Raw genomic sequence first — 21,040 nt, 5'->3', positions numbered from 1 at the left:
TTTGAACGATATGAAAGACCCTGTTTTGTTTGTTCGTGTAGACAAAGGAAAGTTCTATGTCTTTACAAAATATTTGAACTTCTTAGACAGAGAACTTCAAGAAACGCCATGTGAAAGTTTAGATGAAGTTCTTCTCCACTTTCAGAAAAACTTTTAAATATATATAAATGGCAGAAGATATAATGGTTTATACTATTACGACTAAAAACCCTGAGTCATATAATTCTATAACAACAAACTTACAAAGTCCTCAAGGACGATATTGTAAACTAACCTTAAACACAATGACGACTAAAGCCTGTTTTGCTCTTTTGACACCAGAAGACTTTATTGTTGTGAATGGTAAAAAATACTCCTTTGAAGATACTTACTCAGATATACCACCAACAGGTTTTGTTGACTTATTTAATACTTTAAGGACGGATGTAACATGTGCTGCAACTAGAGCAGGTTTCATTATGTTTGGATGTCCGACTGAGTTTAGTATAAACGATATGAGCTATAATACAAAACTTATATCTGGTTTTTACTACCAACAGTTTCCTATAACAGGAAAAGGTGTCATACAAGGAATGTCTGTTCCATTGACTTTAAGTACACCTATTTTATATATTGTTTCAAACTTAGGTTCAAAGTGCTATTCGAATGTCGACAGAAACTACTATGACCAAAAGATACTCATGCGTATAAACAACACTTTCTCTGCTGGTTTGCCTATTGTTCATTCGAATGCAGAATTTTCAACCTTAGTGAACTCAAACACTTTGGCAAGTATAACGTTGACATTAGTTGACGCAAACTTTGTTCCTGTAAAACTTTTATGTCCTATGTATTTGTCAATGACGGCAGAAAGTTTCGAATTGGAAGATGCAACTGGTGAAAGTATTGTATTACAAGAACAACTTCAACAACAAATAGCTCAAGAACAACAAATGCAACAAATGCAACAACAAAGTCAAGAATAAAAAAAAATATTTTTTTTTATTTTTATAAAAATGTACAGAATAGATGTTTCAGATTTTTATGACTTCCAAGCATTCAGAAATATGTGTCCATTTCGAGACTATAACAAAGCAGTCGAGAATTTGAAACGTTTAGTCATTTATGTCGACTCTGCCCCAGAATGTTATGTTATGAAAGAATGGGATGTTGTCTTTAACAAACCTAAAGCGACAATAGTTTCAGAACAAGAATGTAGACAGAAACTTAAGAAAATAAAAGTTGTACAAGTTGGCATGAAGATGTTAGATGCTTGGGATATCTTATTGTCTAAACTTGAAGATTTTTCAGTTCGTGGTATAAAGTTCTATACACCTTCTCCAAACTTCTATTCTATCTTCACTGGATATAAATACGAACAAGTAGAATGGAAAGAAAATATTATAGAAGCTTGGTTAGACCATGTCAAAGAAATTATATGCAATGGAAACGAAAGAGTCTATGAGTATATCTTATGTTGGTTTGCAAAACATCTTACAACATCCAAGTGCTAAAAATGAAACTGCTCTCATTATAATTGGAAAACAAGGAACAGGTAAGAACACATTCTTTACAGATATCTTATGCAAACTGTTAGAAGGTTATTCGAACCCTAATATGACAAACTTAGAAAACATCTGTGGCAAGTTTAACTCCTCAATAGAGAACATGAAACTTATAGTTTGCAATGAACTTCAAAGTATAGATACAACAAAAGTTTTGAACTCAGATGCTTTGAAGAGTCTTATAACAGACAAAGTTGGAGTTGTTGAAAGAAAGTATAAAGACCAAAGAGTTTGTGAAAATGTTGCAAACTTCATTATGGTTTCAAACAATGCTGTTCCGATGAAGTTAGAAAGTTCTGACAGAAGATATGTAGTTGTCAGAACGTCAGATTCTCATATGCAAGATACAGAATATTTTGACGACTTAGCAGAAACTTTGACACCTAACTTTTACAACCACTTGTTCTCATATTTCATGACATTAGATATTTCTAAGTTCAATCCAAGACAAATTCCATATACCGAAGAGAGACAAACATTGTTAGAAGCAAACAAGAGTGTATATGAACTGTTTATAGATGAGACTAACTTTGAGTGTTTAGATGAAAGGTCATTGTACGATGAATATAAACAATATTGTCAAGAGTATGGTTATATGACAGCGTCTAAACGAACATTCTTGGCAAATGTCAAAAATCTTTTAGACATACAGAACGGCGTATATACAAAGAAAAATTTTTCTGAGTAAATTTTAAAAAAATATTTTTTTATCCGATAGAAAAGATGACAAAATTCATCTCAGTAAACAAGTACATGTCAGGACTTAAAGAAGAACTAGACCCATTCACATATTTGAATGTTTACTTCTACCATTTTGAAAAGTCTACATTTGACAAAGTTTGGAACATCGAACCAGTTAAGTTTGCTATTGTGACTAAAAATGGTGCGAAATTTGAAGACTTAGACATAGAAGGTTTGTTAACAGTCAAAGAAAATTTTGACAGAAGGTTCTCAAACCTTAAAGAAGGCAAAGCATACAAACTTGTTATACCTTATGAACCAAAGAAAGCAGACGACTATGAATATTATGAGTCTAAGATAGTTGAAGTTCAAGGTAAATTAGGTAAAAAGATTTTAGAGTCTAAGCCAGTGTTTGCTCCTAAAGAGGAAGAGAACATTGACATTGACCCAGAAATGTTCTAAAAATAAATATTTTATTTTTACATGTCATATTCACCTTCTCTGGAACTGGTTCAGGTTCTTTCTTCTCTTCTACTTTCTTTTCTTTCTTCTTTCTTTTCTTTCTTTTCTTTTCTTCTTCTTTTCTGGTGGAGTTATGTCAAATTTCTCAGAACCATATTTATGTAAAAGTTCTTTGTCCTTTAATAGCTCTTCTATTCTGTTTTCTATTTCATCTTCAAGAACAGCGCATGTGCCTTCTTTGCATTCTAAGAACTTTTGTTGGACTTCATCTTTCCAATCGGCGTCATCTCTGTCAACAAGTCTGTCATTGACAAATTTTAAGACTGCTCTTTGTAATGTTTTATGGTTCTTGTCATATTCCCAGAAACAGAACTTTAGAACAAATTCACCTTTCTTGTTTACACTATGTAAGATTTTATGGTCGACAGAAGTTTTAGAGTCGAAAAGTTTGTCTCGAATATAGATAGCGAAATCACTAGACATTTTCAAAAAGATAAAAATTTTAATTTTTCTAAAAATATGTTAGAAAAAAAGTTTGCTGACATTGACAAAAATTTGAGAATGTTTTAAACAAGAACAAAGAGGAAGTTGGAAAATGCTCAGATAAAACCCATACATGACAAGTTCTTATTTGCTCAGAATGGTATAACAGGTCTAATTGCACCACCTGGGTCGGGTAAGACTTTCACTTATCTTAAAATGGCTGCACAACAACAAGAACTAGATGAGAAGAACCCATTCTATGAGTTAGTTGTTATTTGTAGTACTTCTGGTCAATTTGACCAAACCGTCAATTCGTTCAAAGATATTATAAAGAAGTCTAAGTTAGTATGTATAAAGGATACTGAGTTGTTAGATTGGATAAAGAAGTACCAAAGAAGAGTTTTGAAGTACAATGCTATAAATGAGTATATAAATTCTAAGTTCAAAGACCCAAATGAGGAAATGCAGAGAATATTAGAGAAGAAACACTTCAGAAACAAACAGAAAGAGATAGAATACATTTCGAAGAAATTGCAATCTTACGATTGGAAGACTTACCCTCATAGATGTCTTCTTATCTTAGATGACTTTGCTTCTCATCCTTTGTTAAAGAACAGAGAACAAGACATGTGTCGAATTCTTAAGAAGCTCAGACACTTTAACATCTCAGTCGTAATATGTGTACAGACAGCAAAGAGTTTAAGTAAGGATGTTAAAAGAATACTTACTGATATCATACTTTTCCCCGGATTGTCCGAAGACGATTTCATGGAACTTATGAAAGAGTCCATGGCAGGTAAGTTTGACAGACATGAACTATGGGAGAAGTACAAAGTCATACAAGACCCTCATACTTCTTTCAGAATTCATATCTACGCAAACAAAGTTCAAATTGTAAAAAGTCAAGCTTGAAAAATAAAGAGTTTAGTCTTAGTAAGTCTGTCGGATGGAAGAGTTCTTCCTGTCGGATGGAAGAGTTCTTCCTGTCGGATGGAAGAGTTCTTCCTGTTGTCGGGAAGAGTTCTTCCTGTCGGATGCAAGAGTTCTTCCAGTTGTCGGGAAAATATTTTTCTGTCGGAAGGAAAAACTTTTTCTGAAGTTCGACCAAAAAGTTCTCAAATTTCGAAAATTTGAATGGTTTACGGACGAACAACTGGAAAAATTTTTCCAGTTGGAAGGAAGAGTTCTTCCAGTTGTCGGGAAAAACTTTTTCTGTCGGATGCAAGAGTTCTTCCTGTCGGATGCAAGAGTTCTTCCTGTTGTCGGGAAAAACTTTTTCTGTCGGATGGAAGGACTCGGAATGCCAGAAGGATTTGACAAGCCAATTTACTTTATAGAGCTACCTGAGCCATCTGAAGTCAAGCTTGAAAAATAAATGGTTCATCTACTCTGCTTGTTTGAAGTTGTCAAAATACTCTGTTATTTTTTCCTTTAACAATGGCAAATCTTCTTTGAATGTAAGAATTGTACAACCTTTAATATCATAGTGTGTTTGAGGTAAAGTATCTTGAACTATTTGTTTAACTTGTTCATTCGGGGTCATTGAAATCGGTAAGTTTTCGCGATAGAACCAATTTCTGTCAGATTTGTAAATCTTAGCAAGGTCGTAAAAGCTTTTGTTGTTTCTTCTGACTAAATGCAACATAACCATATCTCTGTCTTCTTCATTTTCCATCTCTTCAGTATAAATCATATACTTATAGTTCTTTTCCTTACCTTTTGGTACCGAACGTGGTATTCTTTTCTGAATGCTTTTGTCTTTTGCTTCAAGCTTGTTCTCTAGCTCTTCACGTTCTTGTCTATGAATTTCGTCAAGAAGTCTGTAAATATACCAAGCATAACGAGGTGAAGCCCACATTGCAACAGCATTTACAAGAAGTCTATGTACATACCAACCTCTCAAACCATTTGGCAATTTTTCACGATTTTCATGTGTTTTAGGCAAGACCGGTTTTTCTCGGTCTAGAGAAATTTCACTCAAAAGTTCTTGTGTGCTTTGGTTCCTAAACCAATCTTGTGGTTTCTTAGTATCTGGAGCAAAACATGCTGTCAAAATACTTTGCATTTGGTACATATCGTCTTTGACCGAACGAATGAGACGTAACTGTTTGTTAAACTGTATGTACTCGTATTCTTCATTTATAGCTTCATGAACGATAGCAGTTGTTGTGTTCTCTGATGTTGACATATCTGTCTTTACATACAAAATAAAAAAATAAATAAAAATAAAACTAACTTTATTTTTTCTATCTTAAGGAAATTCATGATTTTTGTTGCTGAATTCAATAAAAATATATTTTAGGTGAAGAGGCGAAGCCCACATTGCTACAGCATTTACAAGAAGTCTATGTACATAATATCCTCTCAAACCGTTTGGCAATTTTTCACGATTTTCATAGAGTTTTGGCGACTGGGGTTTTTTCCCTACTCGCTGTTCTTCACTGTTTTCATAGAGTTTTGGCGACTACGGTTTTTTCCGTAGTCGCTGTTCTTCACGATTTTCATAGAGTTTTGGCGACTACGTTTTTTCTCGGTCTAGAGAAATTTCACTCAAAAGTTCTTGTGTGCTTTGGTTCCTAAACCAGTCTTTAGGAAGCTTAGTATCTGGAGCATAACATGCTGTCAAAATACTTTGCATTTGGTACATATCGTCTTTGACTTTCACAAAAGACCAAAAATAAACGCTTTACATGTATTTTTCAGCAACTTCGTCAAATAATTTTATAGCACTATCTATCTCATCTACTTCAAACGTTTCTTTACCTTTCGTGGGAGCACCATACATTTTCTCAAACTTTTCAAGTAGTTCTGTTTCAGCAGCTCTCATATCATTAACAAACACAACCTTAACTCTATTGACTATACTGTCATATCTTTGAGTTATATTAAATGTTCTTCCTATCTTATATCTCTTCGTATTGAAGTCCTTTGGTTTCTGAACGATGTAAAGTAAGCCTTCACTGCAACGTTCCGTATCGAATGAACCATATGTTATGAAATTATATCCAACAACTGGGTCAATCCAGAACAAAACTACTGGTATAAGACTTTTGTCGATGAGATATGCTCTTGTTCCATAGAATCTTACCGATATCATAAGCTCAGGATTTTTTGTCAAAATTTTCTGAGTAGAAGCATTTTTAACCCAGTCGTGGGATGTTTTCTTTTCAGATAGTGTTAAAATGTCTGACAAAGAATATTTTTTGTATTTCTTTGAGTATCTTACGTTTAAATCACCTATTCTAACTATTTTGGTCTCATTGTCTATCTTTTTAACTGTTTCAAACTCAACCTTTAACATTTCTGTTCTTACATACAAAATAAAAAAAATAAATAAAATAAAACTAACTTTATTTTTTCTATCTTAAGGAAATTCATGATTTTCATACGGAATCTCTATCCTCGGTTTTTCGAGGGTAGCAATCTTATGAGGAAATTCATGAAATTTGGTCATTTTTCAGCAAAAATAATGTTTATGTTAGAATGTTAGATCTAACATGTTTTCTAACATGTTTTCTAACATGGTCTAAAACACACAAAACTCATGAAATTTCATACGGAATTCAATAAAAATAATGTTTATGTTAGAATGTTAGATCTAACCTCTTTTCTAACCTCTTTTCTAACATGGTCTAAAACACACAAAACTCATGAAATTTCATACGGAATTCAATAAAAATAATGTTTATGTTAGAATGTTAGATCTAACATGTTTTCTAACATGTTTTCTAACATGGTCTAAAACACACAAAACTCATGAAATTTCATACGGAATTCAGCAAAAAATAATGTTTAGGTGAAGAGGTGAGATTTCACCTGTTTTTTCACCTCTTTTCTCACCTGTTATTTTATAAGCGTTTTACATGAATTGTACGATGTATATTTGAAATCCTAAACAGTTTTGTGGCTTCGATTTCCTCTGTCAGTACATCGAATGTTTTAACAATGCCGAATGTTTCTTTATATTTCTTCTTGACATCTGAAAGAAGGAAATCGTCAGCTGTTGGATAGTTTTTGTTCAGAAATGCTAACATGTCCATTTTATCTTCTGCTGGTTTCTCTTCTTCTTTCTTTAAGTCAGCATAGTCGTTTCTCATACGTTCTATCTCTTTGACGGAGTAGTTATATTTCCTCATTGCTGCTTTACATTTAGAACATTGTGGGTTCATTTTTGCGTTATATTCTGAAACCTTACCTGCTAAAACAACTAAGGCGTCAATGGTTTTCTTTAACTCAAAAGTTGCTGGTTTTATTTGTTCGTTCCATACCTTACCTCTTCTATCTTTATCTCTTATCTGCCATACACATTCAGCAACTAACGAAACAAAGTTGTCGTAGGTCTTAAACTCACCAGATTTATATATGTCAGAGATGTTCTTATATAACATGTCGCAGTCTTTGTCCATGACTTTGTGGTTGCAATGAAATCCAAGAAACTCATAGTTTACCTTACGTATGAACTTCTTTATTTCTACTGAGTCAGTTGGTTTGACTTCAATTTCATCGAATTCAGGAATAGTGAGTTTTTGTTGTTGTATTTCAGGAAGTTTAGGTAAATGGTCAATAATGTCCTGCATTTCATAAAGATACTGTTCATTTGTTTCATCTTTCGCACTACAGTCTAAATTATTTGTTAAAAGTTCTTGCTTTATCTTCTGGATTTTTGTTTCAAAAGTATATGAAGAAGGAATGAAGCTTTTCATTTCTACCAACATTGACGTAGGATTCATGACTAACGAGTTTGGTGCTGTTGTTGCTAACATGTTCTTACAATAAAAATAAAAAAATATTTTTTTAAAAAAACTAACTTTATTTTTTATGTTTTTTGTGAAAGTGTCAAAACTCATGAATTTCATGAGTTTTCTACGATGTTAGAAAACGTGTTAGAAAACGTGTTAGATCTAACATTCTAACATAAAATATATTTTTTGGTCGTTTACACTCATTACGAAGAAGAAGTCTTGACAAAACATTTACGATGAAGAAGTTTCGACAAAACATTTACGATGAAATTCATGAAATTTCATGAAAATTCAAGAGGTGAGAAAAGAGGTTAGAAAAGAGGTTAGATCTAACCTTCTACCCTAAATTATATTTTTGCCGAAAAAAATGGTTCATTTACTCAAAATATTTTTGTACAAAAGGACCCCAACCTTTTAACCTCTTTTCTGCAGCTTCTAATGCTATCTTAGCGAATTCATATTCTCTAAATTCTCTCTTTAAATCTTCTTGTTCCCATTGGTCGAGTTCGTATGGCGAGTCTCTATAACCAGAACATATCTCATGTTCATGTTCTATTTGTTTTTCATGCATTTTTCTAACTTCTTCTTCGAACAAAGGTTTTGCATTCTCTACTGTATCTTCGAGTTCTTCTTCATCTAATTTCTCATGAACTTTCTTGTCTATGGAGTCCAGAATTTTTCCAACTGCTATGCAATATTTTGGAGAAGCCCACATTGCTATATAGTTTGTAAGTCTTGGGTCTACATACATTCCTCTAACCTGTTTGATTTCATCCGGAATTCCTGCATGAACTTTGTATAAAAAGCAACCGCCGGAATTCCGGCGGTTGGTATATTCTTCACAAAATGCCGTATAATACTCTTCCCAGGACTTATTTTCCAACAACTTTCTAAAGTCTTTCCTAAACTGCTGACACATCTTTGTTGCATTTATATAACCATCCTTGTCTCTACGTAAGACTTCAATACCGTTGTAAGTGCCTTTTGTGAATGTTTCGCCATTAGATTTGTTCGTGAACGTTTTTGCTTCGACTGTCATTTCAGTACGTACAATAAAAATAAAAAATATTTTTGAGTGGCTTAACCGTCGGACATCCGTTTGTGGCTTAACCGTCGGACCACAACGATAAAAATCTCGACAAAACATATACGATGAAGTCTCAACAAAACATTTACGATGAAGTCTTAACAAAAAATATACGATGAAATCTATTTCCTGTGTTGTTGTCAAAATGTCATGTTGTCACACTTTTTCAGAGAAGTTAAAATGACCGAGTGACATGGTGACACCTTCAGTAAACATCTCATTTTAACTCACTTTTTTTCTATCTTAAGGAAATTCATGAAAATTCACCTGTTGAACTTTGTATAAAAAGCAACCCGCCGAATTCCGCGGGTTGGTATATTCTTCACAAAATGCTTGTTTTGAGGTCGAGCCACTTTTGGCTCCACCGTATTCTTTCAACCAAAAACTCATTTTTGTCGAATTCAGCACAAAATTCATGACAAATTCATGAAAATTCATGAAAATTCATGAAAATTCATGACAAATTCATGACAAATTCAAGAGGGTAGAAAACAGGTTAGAAAACGGGTTAGATATACCCTTCTACCCTAAAAGTATTTTTCAATACTTTTTCAGCACTTTTCCGTAGTTATATATGAAAGACAATTCGAGATAAAAGTCATAGTACAATGGAATAATATGTTGCACACCATTTGTTGTGAACCAAACTTGAAAGTCAGAGAAACTGTTACTAGGTGGTTCGTAGAATTTAGAAGCAAAGTCATAAAAGTCCTTGCCAATACATAGAAAACTATTGTTGCTTGAACTGAAACTTGCATGACACATAACATTTTGAGGGTCAAACACGTTTCTATAAACTGTCAAATTTGCTGGTGGATGTATAAATTTAAAAGGACCGTCAGGTGGTAATGGTTCGTTCTGGTTTAGTAACCGAAGAAATTGTGCCCAAGAACGTTTGTCTACTTGCCAAAATAAAAACTGTGTATCTCTTGGAGGGTTAATTTCAATCTTTTGAAATGAAACGGTGGAGTTCATCTTATCGTATTCTAGTTTCAGATAGTACGTTCCGTTTAGTAAAGAGTCGTATTTTTCTTGAAATTCCCAATAGTATTTGTTTATTTGAGTTTGAAAGTCATTTAGAGTTTTCTCAAGACTTTCGTCTGAACGAACCGTAAAGATTCTCATTTCGTCAAATTTGTCTATTAGACCATCATCACCTTTATATTGCCCATGAAAATCTACTGCGAACATAAATGCGTTAGTTCTATTTGAAAACAAAACTCTTCTAAATCCTATTGCCTTTGCTTCTGAAGGACTTTGAAGCCAACGAATTGGATAATCAAACCTGTAAGCTCCGGATGAAATTTCTTCATCTGAAATAGTCCTACCAGCATTTGTAAAGATATAGTCTAACGGTTTTGTATCTGCTACTTTTGTTCTTTGTTTTTCAACCTGAAACATTTAATATATGTAAAAATATATGGTTTAAAAAACGTTTTAAAATGGTATGCCATATAGCTTCTTGAATTTGTTAAGATATAGTCTAACGTTTTTTCCATCTGTATCTCTAGCGTTTACATAAGCATAGCCTTCCTTAGTAAAATATACTTGTAATTTTCTATAGTTTACGCCGGTATAAAAGTAGAAAGAGTCCTGTTCTTCGTTATAGTAGTAAAACTCAAACGTATGCTTACTATAGTCTGTAATTTCAATTGCTTCATCTTCTAGTTCGTCGACAAATTCGAATACAATATCTCGAAATTTGCCTTTGTTCTTATTGTTTTCAGAACAAGTAACCCAGCGTAAGTTTTCAAGTCTATTGTCGTTTCTTATACGGTTTATATGGTCTACAAGAGGTAGATTGTTAGGGTTCGGTATAAAATGAGTTGCAATGACAACATGTTTAAAATAGCGTTTCCCACTCATACTCATCCTAGCATATCCGTTATTTTGCTCCCATTCGCTTAAAACTCTTTTTGTCTTTTTGTTTCTGACTTCAAATGACTCACAACAGTGAATTTCATATTTCTCATCTAACAAACATGTTTCCCAACGGTCTGTTCCAACAAACTCAGCGTACATTTCAAATAAAATAAAAAAATATATTTTTTAAAAAAATGTTTTTATTTCATGCAATGTTTTTCTCTTTACTTTACGTAACCACCTGCTACCAAAAGCCTTTGACGCCAACCCATACCAGCTAATGAAGGTTGACTTTTAGTTTCCAAACTAAACTTTGGTTTTGGTTTATCTTCAGTTTTTGGTTTCTCTTCTTCTATTGGTTTTTCGTCACTTTTCGGTTCTTCTGACTTTACCTCACTTGCTGGAATAGTAGTGTCGTCAACATCTTCGTAAATATCATATGCCATCTGTTTTTGTTTTCCTTTCAACTTTTTGTGTTTGTTGTAAAGTTTAGAATATTTCGACTCTAAGTCAATGAGATGTTCTATAATGAACTGTTGGTCGGTGAAATAAACTTTCCCATCTGTTGTCTCTTTAGTTCCTTCAGACTTCAATATTTTATTTGTGAGAGTCTGTTTCTTTTTTGAGATACTAGCCGTTCCATTTCTATGAAAAGTGACTTTATAGTTAGGGTTTGTATTTCCAGACCTGGCACTTTCTATTATTGAATTTTTCTCTTCATCTGTAAGTTCTTTGACAGGTTTTACAATGGTTCTGAACTTTTTGTTTGTGGTGTCAAATCTACGGTTTCAACTTCTTCGGTCATTTCATCTCAGTAAAAAAATTTAGTTTGGTTTGTTTTCAACTGGTTGTTTAGGTTTTTTAAGTCGGTCTAAAACTTCCTGAGGTATAGGAAGAACTTGACAAACACGTTGTGTAACTGCTGGAAGTCGACAAATCCATCTTGAACCCATTTGTCTCAATGCTGTATTGTTCATTTCATCTCAGTAAAAACTTTACATTCCCCACGTTTGAGGCGGTTGAGGTTGGTTATTGTTTACCCATTGTTGTGCATGGTTATATCCTCTGTTAAAGAATCTTTCACCTTGGTCCATATAGTGTCCTGCTTGGTTATAGTAGTCATTTGCTTGTTATAATAGTTTCCTGCTTGTCTTCCTACATTGTCCATCCATCCTTGAACTTTTCCTCTTGTTTCAGGATTTGGAATAAGATTTGCTGCATCTCGTGCTACATCCCAACCTTTCTGTACAGTTTGTATAATAGGTTGTGCTTTCTCTTTAAGTATACCTAATGTACTCAAAATCTTCCTTCCAACTCCAAATACACCTCTGGCTATTGTTCCCACTGCGGGCAAAAATCTGGATGCAACTCCTGCTAATGCGCCAAATAAACCCATTTCTTATGGTTAAAAAATGACGAATCCAAACAAGGACCCCTATGTTTCTAAAGCGACAAAGAAAGCACTCATGATAAAAATCTTTAGTTCAACACCAAATGCTTGGTTTATGGATATCTTGGAAAACATTCCGAGGTATAGAGAAGATGGACCTCCATACTGGCTAATATTTGTCGGTCAAAACACAAGATACTGTGAAGCCATACCATTACAGTCCAAAAATATTTTAGATATCTTAGCAGCTTTGACAATATTTGTTGACAAATACCATCCAACAAAACTGACATCTGACTGTGAAAGTTCTTTCAAATCAGACGATATTAAAAACTATCTGCGTTCAAAAAATGTAAACCAATATTTCATTGTCGACCAAAAACCATTCTGCTCTTGGTTCATTGACAGTTGTATAAAAATCTTAAGAGACTTAAACCAACCACAAGGTGGTGAGAGTAGATGAAATGTCATATGACGACAAATATAGACACTTCTCCATGGCAAAGATGAGACAAGTTTTAAATATTACAATAGCCGTAAACAAAAAGGTTTGGGAAACCACTCCCCTGAAGAAATGAAAAAAACACCGACTTAGAGAAAGACTATATATTTAATAGTTTTAGTTAAGAGGGATAGACAGAAAGAATGCCAGGCTTCAAACTTAAGAAAGGTGACAAAGTAAAAATAGAAATACCTAAACGCGACCCATATGAAAATACTATTGACTATGACAACAATGGAACCCGACAGGTACTCACATTCGTGTTCGTAAAAATAGAAGAAAGTATACAAGAGAATATTATGAAGTTTTAGGCAACATGGCAAAATGTACACACTGCAAGCAGAAGATAAAACTACTATTGTCAGACCTCGTTTCAAACTTGTCAAAGTTCAAGGTGGTATACTTTCAAAGACAGTTTCTAACAAATATAAGACAACTCCTGACGAATATGCTAAAGAAGTTGAAAATGACGACTAAGCAATTCTATACCATGCGTAAACTGTCATGTAAGGTGCATGTAGTCTTTACTTTGTCCGTTGTTTGCGTATATCCTGAAACGAAATGTGTATGGTTTCCTTCTCCCTGAGTGTCATCCAGTAACAATTTATAGCAAACTTAACGTCGTCTTTAACATCATATCCTTTACCTTTTGTCATTCCTGACCAATCCCAATATCTATGCTTATGCCAACCTGCTTGAGATGTACTTAAATCTATGTAGTGACTGTTGCAGGTAAATTTTCACCTGAAATCGTTTTACTTCCACCTGTTTCCTTTGAAGAGTTTGCACAATACAAAAACCTGTCGACTATTTGTTCCCATGCACCAACACCAAACATTACTTGAGGACTCCTGCTTCCATAGATGTATAAATAGAACCTACTGGGTTCATTAAATCAAACATATGAGATATTATAGGATTGTCTCTTTTGAACTTAAAATATAGTGCAACTATTTCAGGTTTCTTCTGGTTCATGTCGGAATATTTTTTATAATATAATCTTATGTTTTCAGGGTAGGTAAAATCTTGACTATAGATTTATTTCTGTCATCTTCATAATAGTATACTATTCTCGTTTTTCTATTGCATTATATCTTTTATATCTATAATCTAAATATAATGTTAGCTTTTGTTCATCTACATGTGGTGTTCTGACGTCATCTCCATAGTCATAATAATATGGTGCTGGAGCTGGGTCAGGCAATGTCATATCTGCCATTTCATAAACTCTTAAATATTTCTTTTGTTCGTCTCCATATAAGTTTAAGTAGCAGTTGTTGTCTAATGGAACTTTAACTTGTGTACCATCGTTCTTTTTATAGCTTACATACATTTCATTGTTATTTTTCGGAATGAGTTTATACCGTGTACCATTTTCTAAGGACTGTACCAACTGCCATCTAAATAATTTGTTTTCTTCATTGACAGAAAAGTCACCAACAATAGTTTCAATATTTTTTGTTCCTAGCAAACTTTGGTATATTTCATTGACATATGTTTTATCTGCTTTATTTCAAGGCTAACGTTTAAGTCTGTTATTTCAGAAGATGTATGTGTATGTCCAACGTCACTTTTACTGTTTAAGGTTCTTGTAAGTTTGCAATATTTGCAATGGTATGTGTATGTCCAACGTCACTTTTACTGTTTAAGGTTTCTGGTAAGTTTGCAATATTTGCAATGGTATGTGTATGTCCAACGTCACTTTTACTGTTTAAGGTTTCTTGTAAGTTTGCAATATTTGCAATGGTATGTGTATGTCCAACGTCACTTTTACTGTTTAAGGTTTCTTGTAAGTTTGCAATATTTGCAATGGTATGTGTATGTCCAACGTCACTTTTCCTGTTTAAGGTTTCTTGTAAGTTTGCAATATTTGCAATGGTATGTGTATGTCCAACGTCACTTTTCCTGTTTAAGGTTTCTTGTAAGTTTGCAATATTTGCAATGGTATGTGTATGTCCAACGTCACTTTTCCTGTTTAAGGTTTCTTGTAAGTTTGCAATATTTGCAATGGTATGTGTATGTCCAACGTCACTTTTCCTGTTTAAGGTTTCTTGTAAGTTTGCAATATTTGCAATGGTATGTGTATGAGTCTTTTTAGAATATTCGTTTTCAGCTCTTGTCACTTCACTTGACATTTTATTGTCAACATATGTTTTGTCTGCTAGTTCAGGATGAGTATGTTCTTTTGTTGCATAAGCTTTGTCAGCTCTTTCTTCTTCTTTTGCTATTGCATCGTCTACATATTCTTTGTCAGCTTTGTTGCCAACATCTGCTTTCAAAAGAAGTTCAGATATAGGTTTCTCGTTTAAAGTTCCTTTTGTTGGATTTATACAGACAGTATGGTTCTTATTGTCTTGAAACAGAAACTCATCTGTCATTGGGTTTAATGTCAGTTTTAAGTTTCCTTCTTTCAATGACTCAGATATCTTAGAATAGTTTGAAAAGTTTGTTGTGTTCTTATTTAGGGCTTGCATAATGAGTTGTCGGTTGTGTTGTATTTCTCTCATAGACGCTGTTTCATTTGACATTTTTATTCTAGATAAAATATGCTTCCAATAGAAAAAGAAAATTCAAGAGTTGCTACAACTAAACCATTAGATGAACTTTTTACGAATGTCGGTCAAAAGTTTGAGACAGAGACCGTAAAGCATGAAGGCTATCGTTTTGACTACCCATTAAGATGGCTAAGAGACCCATCTGTCACAAAAGCTATTGGCTTTCGTAGAATGAAGTTTGTGTCTGTAGAAGATAAAAGTTTTCCATTTATTGTAAGGTTTCATATAGATTATATATCTGAAGGGAAACGAAAAATGTGGGAAGAAATTGAGCTAATACAAGTTGACCTTTCATCTTCTCTACAGACTGCGTTAAAAAATATAGAAGATAAAATAAATTCATGTTATGCAAAATATGCTGATGAATATGCAAATACCGAGAGCACACTTTATGTGAGAATTGTATATGACAAACAAAATTCACAAGTTCATTTCAAATCTACGAAGACAATCCAAAGAAAGACGAACAATATATACAGAATTCACTGCAATGTCATGGTATTATTTGCAAAGAATTTAAATCAGAAAGTCGAACTTCCTTTAGCAAATATTTACAGTCGATATGCAAGAGATAAACCATTATTTATTTAAAGATGTTTTCGACCCAGCTGCTATTATTGTTCATGCTTCATTTTCTGGGCCAAAACTCTTTCTTATGCTGGCAAATGACTTTTACGAAAAACCTACAAAGTTATACGAACCACCAAGTGGAAGTATTTCAGACTTTCAAGTATGGTTTACTACAGATGGAAGAAAGAGAATAATTCATTATACCACGCGTTTTACTTAGAACTTAGTTTCATATACAACTACTATCGAACGGTAAAAATATAATTTTTTAATACGGTTGAGGTGTTGGATTTGGTTGCCAACTAGACTGTGGTGCAGGTTCAGGCTGTTGTATAAACAGGAGCTTGTTCTTCTGGTTCAGGGTCTTTAGTATAATACCAACAAACTGACCTACTCTTTTACCAATATTTTTGACTCCGTTCCAAATTCCTCTTCCTACGGTTTTTATTCCATTCATATACCTCTTCCAACATTTCGAAAGAAGTTTCCAATACTACTGAAGAAACCCATTTTACTATATGTAAAAATCTAATGTCCGCCTAGTCTCTTACGTTTCCTGTGAGTTCCATAGCATTCTTTAACTGGAGCTCATACATTCTGTTTCTCCTCTGGTAGAAAACATATTCTGGTCAACTCCTGGGTTCGCTCATCGCATAAAGTTGTTATATCCCTTCAGGGTTTGTATAAAATCTTTCCATCTCATATTTGCATACCATGGTGGTAAGCTAACGCAGCGTCATTTGACATGCAGTTTGCATTTGTACATCTGTTGGCACTTGACCATAGTATTTGCCATTGCAGTTTGTATTCTAACTTCATTTGGAATATTCTCTGGTTGGTTGTCCAGGTGCTGTGCATTCGCTAAGTTCTGTGCGTCCATTTAATATTAGATAAAAATATCTCTTACGAGTACATATGCTGAACATTTGCAGCATTGGTTCATCTTCATATTCTTGTACTTTTCTGCCACGTCAAATAAATAAATGACACAATGGAAAAAACCTAAAACAAGTAGTCCTATTTCAAACCACATTTACTTACCAATAAAATTTCTTTGTATGACACTTTCTCCGGTTTATAGGACCTTCTCATATTCTATCTTGTCATATCTAAACTCATAGTCATGTATGTCCTCTAACCATTCATAACGGTTTCCAAACCACTTTTATCGGATGTAAAGTAAAAGCATGGATGGTTATGTAAACGTCTAAAGTTCTAAAGAGTCTCTCAAAGTCCAGTCTACTTGGTATTGGAAAATCCCATGTGTTATAGAACGGCGGTCCATTATAAAGAAAACATTTTCCTTGTCTTTATTTTTCATACAACTCTGTCCAATGACATCTCACAAACTCTATACCTCAATATATTTTTCTATGTCCTCTTTGAAAACATTGTTATAGTTAAGATATAAAACTTTTGACATAAGTGTTTCAATGTCATGAACTCTTATAGAACCACTATATAATAGTCTAGCAGATATACTATCCAGTCTATATATTCTGCTTTTTTCAAAACCTCTCTCACAATATTTTTCTTATCTAATGGTATACGTTCCATCTTACCTATAGTATCTTTCTTTTAACTCTTTCAATATATTGTTTGTGTCTGGTATATGTTTGAGACGGCCATATAGTTGTCGAAGTCATTGCATATAATCTTTGAGTCTGGAATATTGTATGGCAAAATGGGGATATATAGAAACTTCCACCGAACAAATCTACAAATGTTAGACCATTCGGTAGTTTCTTAAGTTCTCTCAATATAATATCTTTACATTTACTCTTATTTCCAAAGAACGGTAACGTGGTTTTGTAAAATTCATTTATATATAATAATAAAAATGTTTTTTTCCTGAAAAGTGACAGAAAAGTGACAAAACATTTACGAAGAAATCATGAGTTTTCTACCCTCTTGAATTTTCATGAAATTTACACCAAAAATATATTTTAGGTGAAGAGGTGAGATTCACCTCTTTTTTCACCTCTTTTTTCACCTCATGAATTTTCATGAATTTCTTCGTAAAGACTTTGTTAAGACTTCTTCATCTAATTTCTCATGAACTTTCTTGTCTATGTTTTGTCAAGATTTCATCGTAAAGACTTTGTTGAGATTTCTTCGTAAATGACCCTAGTAGTATATTTTTGGTGTAAATTTCATGAAAATCAAGAGGGTGAAAAATTAGGTGAAAAAACAGGTGAAATCTCACCTCTTCACCTAAACATTATTTTTGGTGAAATTTCATGAAAATTCAAGAGGGTAAAAATTAGGTGAAAAACAGGTGAAATCTCACCTCTTCACCTAAACATTATTTTTGGTGTAAAATTCTGAGTAAAATGACAGATGAACACATACTTTTTCAGTAAGTACATATGGGGTAGAAAAGAGGGTAGAAAACGGGGTAGATATACCCTTCTACCCTAAAATATATTTTTGTCTGATTTACGCTCATTACGATGAAGTCTTGACAAAGGTCTTTACGATGAAATCTTGACAAAGTCTTTACGATGAAGTTTGACAAAGTCTTTACGATTGAAATCTTGACAAAGTCTTTACGATGAAGTTTTGACAAAGTCTTTACGATGAAATCTTGACAAAGTCTTTACGATGAAATCTTGACAAAGTCTTTACGATGAAATCTTGACAAAGTCTTTACGATGAAATTCATGAAAATTCAAGAGGTAAAAATGAGGTGAAAAAACAGGTGAAATCTCACCTCTTCACCTAAAATATATTTTTATTGAATTCTGTATAATAATTCTGAGTAATATGACAGATGTTTATATAACACTTTCTCCGGTTTATAGGACCTTCTTATCATATTCTATTTGTCATATCAAAACTCATAGTCATGTTGTCCTCTAAGACTTCATTTATACTAAAACATCTTCAGGGCTAGAAGGCACGAAGTGCCTGAAGCCCCACTACCTTTTTTTTTTTTTTTTTTTTGATCTAAAATATTAAAAGTAAAAAATTGAATTACGGAAAAAGTGAGGTCAAAAGTGAAATAAATTTGCAGAACAATTTTCATTGAAATAAGCATTGAGTTCACACATTAGTGAATCAACATCTATAAGAATGAAGTGTTTGAAGCTGAAAGAATATTGAATAGAATTAATTTTTTCTGAAATTTTGAATGAATTATGGGAAATAAAAAAATTACTAAATATTGTATTCATACACATATATTATTTTAAAGGAAAAATAGATGCTGATAGAAACGATGAAAAATTTTGAAAACTTTACAATTAATTTATGTTCGTTAACCACAGAGCTTGCAATCCAAAGCTCACGTTAGACAACAAGAGTCATGAAGTCTCATACTAAGGGATATCCAACATATATTTTAATAATCTAATGTTTGTGACAAATATTCAACATAAAATTAGTTTTCGTTTCGTTACAAGGCATTCATACTTTGGAGATATCATATTTAATGTACAGAAAAGTTAATATTAAACAATACATGCTAAAGAATTAATAAATAAGATAATAAAATAAATTTATACGTAATTACTTTCATTTAATATGCTTTTATGCTGCATATATGATTAAGAGGCATTAAAAGGTTCCATAGTCTGCTTTTATAGGCAAGATTTTTGATAAAAATTTAAAATTTTGAAAAATGATGAGAAAAGGAAAAAAAAGGTAAATGAGAGCAAGAGGAGGGAAAAAAAAGAAAAAGAAAGGAAAGGGAAGGGAAAAATAAAAGAAAGAAGGACATATAAAAATTTAGATGCGCATTCTTAATGCCGAGGCGGCTTGCCGCCGAGGCGCGATTTTTTTAGGCCTCTACGGTAACCCGGCAATGTTTTTTTAAATCTTGTACAGCCCTATTGTAACAGAATAGAACAATCACCAAATTTTTTTTGAAATTAAAAAATAAAAGTAAAAAGTATAAAGTAATCTAACCAAAAAAGATATTTAAAAGAATTTTGGAAAAAACAGAATAAGGATAATGATATTATTTTAGATACACAATCGATGTACTGAAGAATAATCCGGTAAAATGATGATATAAAATTAGATTATTTTACAAGTAGCTAAAAGAATAAAACTATAATATAAAATAAATGAAGTTTAATGAAACAATAAAGGTTAAATAAATAATAAAGATTTTTATTTTATATCAGTATTGAGAAGAAGTAACAGCTGACACTTGGTAGACAACTTCTTTATGTCTAGAAAATTCTATCTTGCCTTTTATTTTTTTCTCGCTGTGAAACGTATTCGGTCTTTTTTTTAAAAATTAATTTTTTGTTAGAGATAAGAGCTAAAACTCGGTAAACAACTTCTTTATGTCTAGAAAATTCTATCTTGCCTTTTATTTTTTTCTCGCTGTGAAACGTATTCGGTCTTTTTTTTAAAAATTAATTTTTTGTTAGAGATAAGAGCTAAAACTCGGTAAACAACTTCTTTATGTCTAGAAAATTCTATCTTGCCTTTTATTTTTTTCTCGCTGTGAAACGTATTCGGTCTTTTTTTAAAAATTAATTTTTGTTAGAGATAAGACTAAAACTTTGCAGACAACTCCCATGTCTAGCAAATTTAACATTCGTCTCCCATTTTTATATATTTGGTTTAGAATGTTCGAAAATGCGTAATATGGTCATTAATTTTAATTGAAAAGAACCTTGAATTAATTCAATCTGATCTCACAAAATATTTTGAATTACAAACTTTGTAGTTTGAATAGATAAATAGTAATAAACTCAAATAACTAGTTTATTTTTGAATAAAAATTATTTGAATTTATTCAATTTTGTGAATTTTCCTTCAAAAATCAAGTTTAAATATTGTAATAAACAGAAATTCATCAAAAGTGACAGCTCTTAATTTTTTGACATTTGTAAATTCTAAATTGAATGAGAAAAATGAAATAATACTAAGCATAATACAATATTCTAGATTTAATTATAATTAGGAAAAAGTTAGTTTTGAGAGTACTTTTCATAGGCATATAGAATGAAATCTTCTGAAAAATAATATCACATAAACTCATATTATTTTCTAATATATAACTATTTTATATAAAAATCAAATTCAATGATCTTAAAAGCGAAGGATAAACCTCAAAATTTACGAATATAATGAGTGGGAATATAATGCTTATCTATCATAAAACCATATGAAATATCAATTTTTGCTTTACGCCTAATTTTTG

At 32.5% G+C, this 21,040-nt stretch overlaps 11 protein-coding genes and 1 pseudogene across 12 annotated transcripts, besides 6 other annotated features; 5 read left to right on the top strand and 7 right to left on the bottom strand.

Moving 5' to 3' along the window:
* Positions 1-14,847: part of a mobile genetic element that runs on past the window's edge.
* On the top strand, positions 168-965 carry TVAGG3_0056270 (uncharacterized protein; the record flags this gene model as incomplete). Its single annotated transcript, XM_051221211.1, has 1 exon — positions 168-965. The coding sequence occupies one exon, from the start codon at positions 168-170 to the stop codon at positions 963-965; it is 798 nt and encodes a 265-aa protein (XP_051106197.1).
* Positions 1,597-2,232, top strand: TVAGG3_0056260 (uncharacterized protein; the record flags this gene model as incomplete). The annotated part of the gene is made up of 1 exon (XM_051221210.1): positions 1,597-2,232. The coding sequence occupies one exon, from the start codon at positions 1,597-1,599 to the stop codon at positions 2,230-2,232; it is 636 nt and encodes a 211-aa protein (XP_051106196.1).
* Positions 2,268-2,598, top strand: TVAGG3_0056250 (protein of unknown function, DUF4108 family; the record flags this gene model as incomplete). Its single annotated transcript, XM_051221209.1, has 1 exon — positions 2,268-2,598. A coding segment is annotated over one exon (331 nt), but the record flags the coding sequence as incomplete, so codon positions are not given.
* Positions 3,387-4,082, top strand: TVAGG3_0056240 (protein of unknown function, DUF4106 family; the record flags this gene model as incomplete). Its single annotated transcript, XM_051221208.1, has 1 exon — positions 3,387-4,082. The coding sequence occupies one exon, from the start codon at positions 3,387-3,389 to the stop codon at positions 4,080-4,082; it is 696 nt and encodes a 231-aa protein (XP_051106194.1).
* TVAGG3_0056230 (KilA, N-terminal/APSES-type HTH, DNA-binding family) lies at positions 4,555-5,358 on the bottom strand (the record flags this gene model as incomplete). Its single annotated transcript, XM_051221207.1, has 1 exon — positions 4,555-5,358. The coding sequence occupies one exon, from the start codon at positions 5,356-5,358 to the stop codon at positions 4,555-4,557; it is 804 nt and encodes a 267-aa protein (XP_051106193.1).
* TVAGG3_0056220 (organellar and viral DNA polymerase type B) lies at positions 5,857-6,267 on the bottom strand (the record flags this gene model as incomplete). The annotated part of the gene is made up of 1 exon (XM_051221206.1): positions 5,857-6,267. One exon carries the CDS (start codon positions 6,265-6,267, stop codon positions 5,857-5,859), a length of 411 nt encoding a protein of 136 aa, XP_051106192.1.
* On the bottom strand, positions 7,019-7,339 carry TVAGG3_0056210 (organellar and viral DNA polymerase type B; the record flags this gene model as incomplete). The annotated part of the gene is made up of 1 exon (XM_051221205.1): positions 7,019-7,339. The coding sequence occupies one exon, from the start codon at positions 7,337-7,339 to the stop codon at positions 7,019-7,021; it is 321 nt and encodes a 106-aa protein (XP_051106191.1).
* On the bottom strand, positions 7,446-7,933 carry TVAGG3_0056200 (organellar and viral DNA polymerase type B; the record flags this gene model as incomplete). The annotated part of the gene is made up of 1 exon (XM_051221204.1): positions 7,446-7,933. A coding segment is annotated over one exon (488 nt), but the record flags the coding sequence as incomplete, so codon positions are not given.
* On the bottom strand, positions 8,289-8,951 carry TVAGG3_0056190 (uncharacterized protein; the record flags this gene model as incomplete). Its single annotated transcript, XM_051221203.1, has 1 exon — positions 8,289-8,951. The coding sequence occupies one exon, from the start codon at positions 8,949-8,951 to the stop codon at positions 8,289-8,291; it is 663 nt and encodes a 220-aa protein (XP_051106189.1).
* On the bottom strand, positions 10,437-11,021 carry TVAGG3_0056180 (His-Me finger endonucleases family; the record flags this gene model as incomplete). The annotated part of the gene is made up of 1 exon (XM_051221202.1): positions 10,437-11,021. One exon carries the CDS (start codon positions 11,019-11,021, stop codon positions 10,437-10,439), a length of 585 nt encoding a protein of 194 aa, XP_051106188.1.
* TVAGG3_0056170 (uncharacterized protein) lies at positions 11,687-11,839 on the bottom strand (the record flags this gene model as incomplete). Its single annotated transcript, XM_051221201.1, has 1 exon — positions 11,687-11,839. The coding sequence occupies one exon, from the start codon at positions 11,837-11,839 to the stop codon at positions 11,687-11,689; it is 153 nt and encodes a 50-aa protein (XP_051106187.1).
* On the top strand, positions 12,275-13,231 carry TVAGG3_0056160 (annotated as a pseudogene). Its single transcript has one exon. A coding segment is annotated over exon 1 (957 nt).
* Positions 14,848-19,519: 4,672 nt separating the features above from the next.
* Positions 19,520-19,712: a mobile genetic element.
* Positions 19,713-19,887: 175 nt separating this feature from the next.
* Positions 19,888-19,916: a mobile genetic element.
* Positions 19,888-19,916: a terminal%2Cinverted (terminal inverted repeat of ISTv1 transposon ID:TVAGG3_0056130).
* Positions 19,917-20,675: 759 nt separating this feature from the next.
* Positions 20,676-20,712: a mobile genetic element.
* Positions 20,676-20,712: a terminal%2Cinverted (terminal inverted repeat of Banshee-A3 transposon ID:TVAGG3_0056120).
* Positions 20,713-21,040: the final 328 nt, after the last annotated feature.

Source organism: Trichomonas vaginalis, chromosome IV (assembly GCF_026262505.1).
Source record: "Trichomonas vaginalis G3 chromosome IV, whole genome shotgun sequence".
In the NCBI taxonomy this organism is placed as follows: domain Eukaryota; phylum Parabasalia; order Trichomonadida; family Trichomonadidae; genus Trichomonas; species Trichomonas vaginalis.
This window is presented reverse-complemented; position numbering and strand designations above follow the sequence as displayed.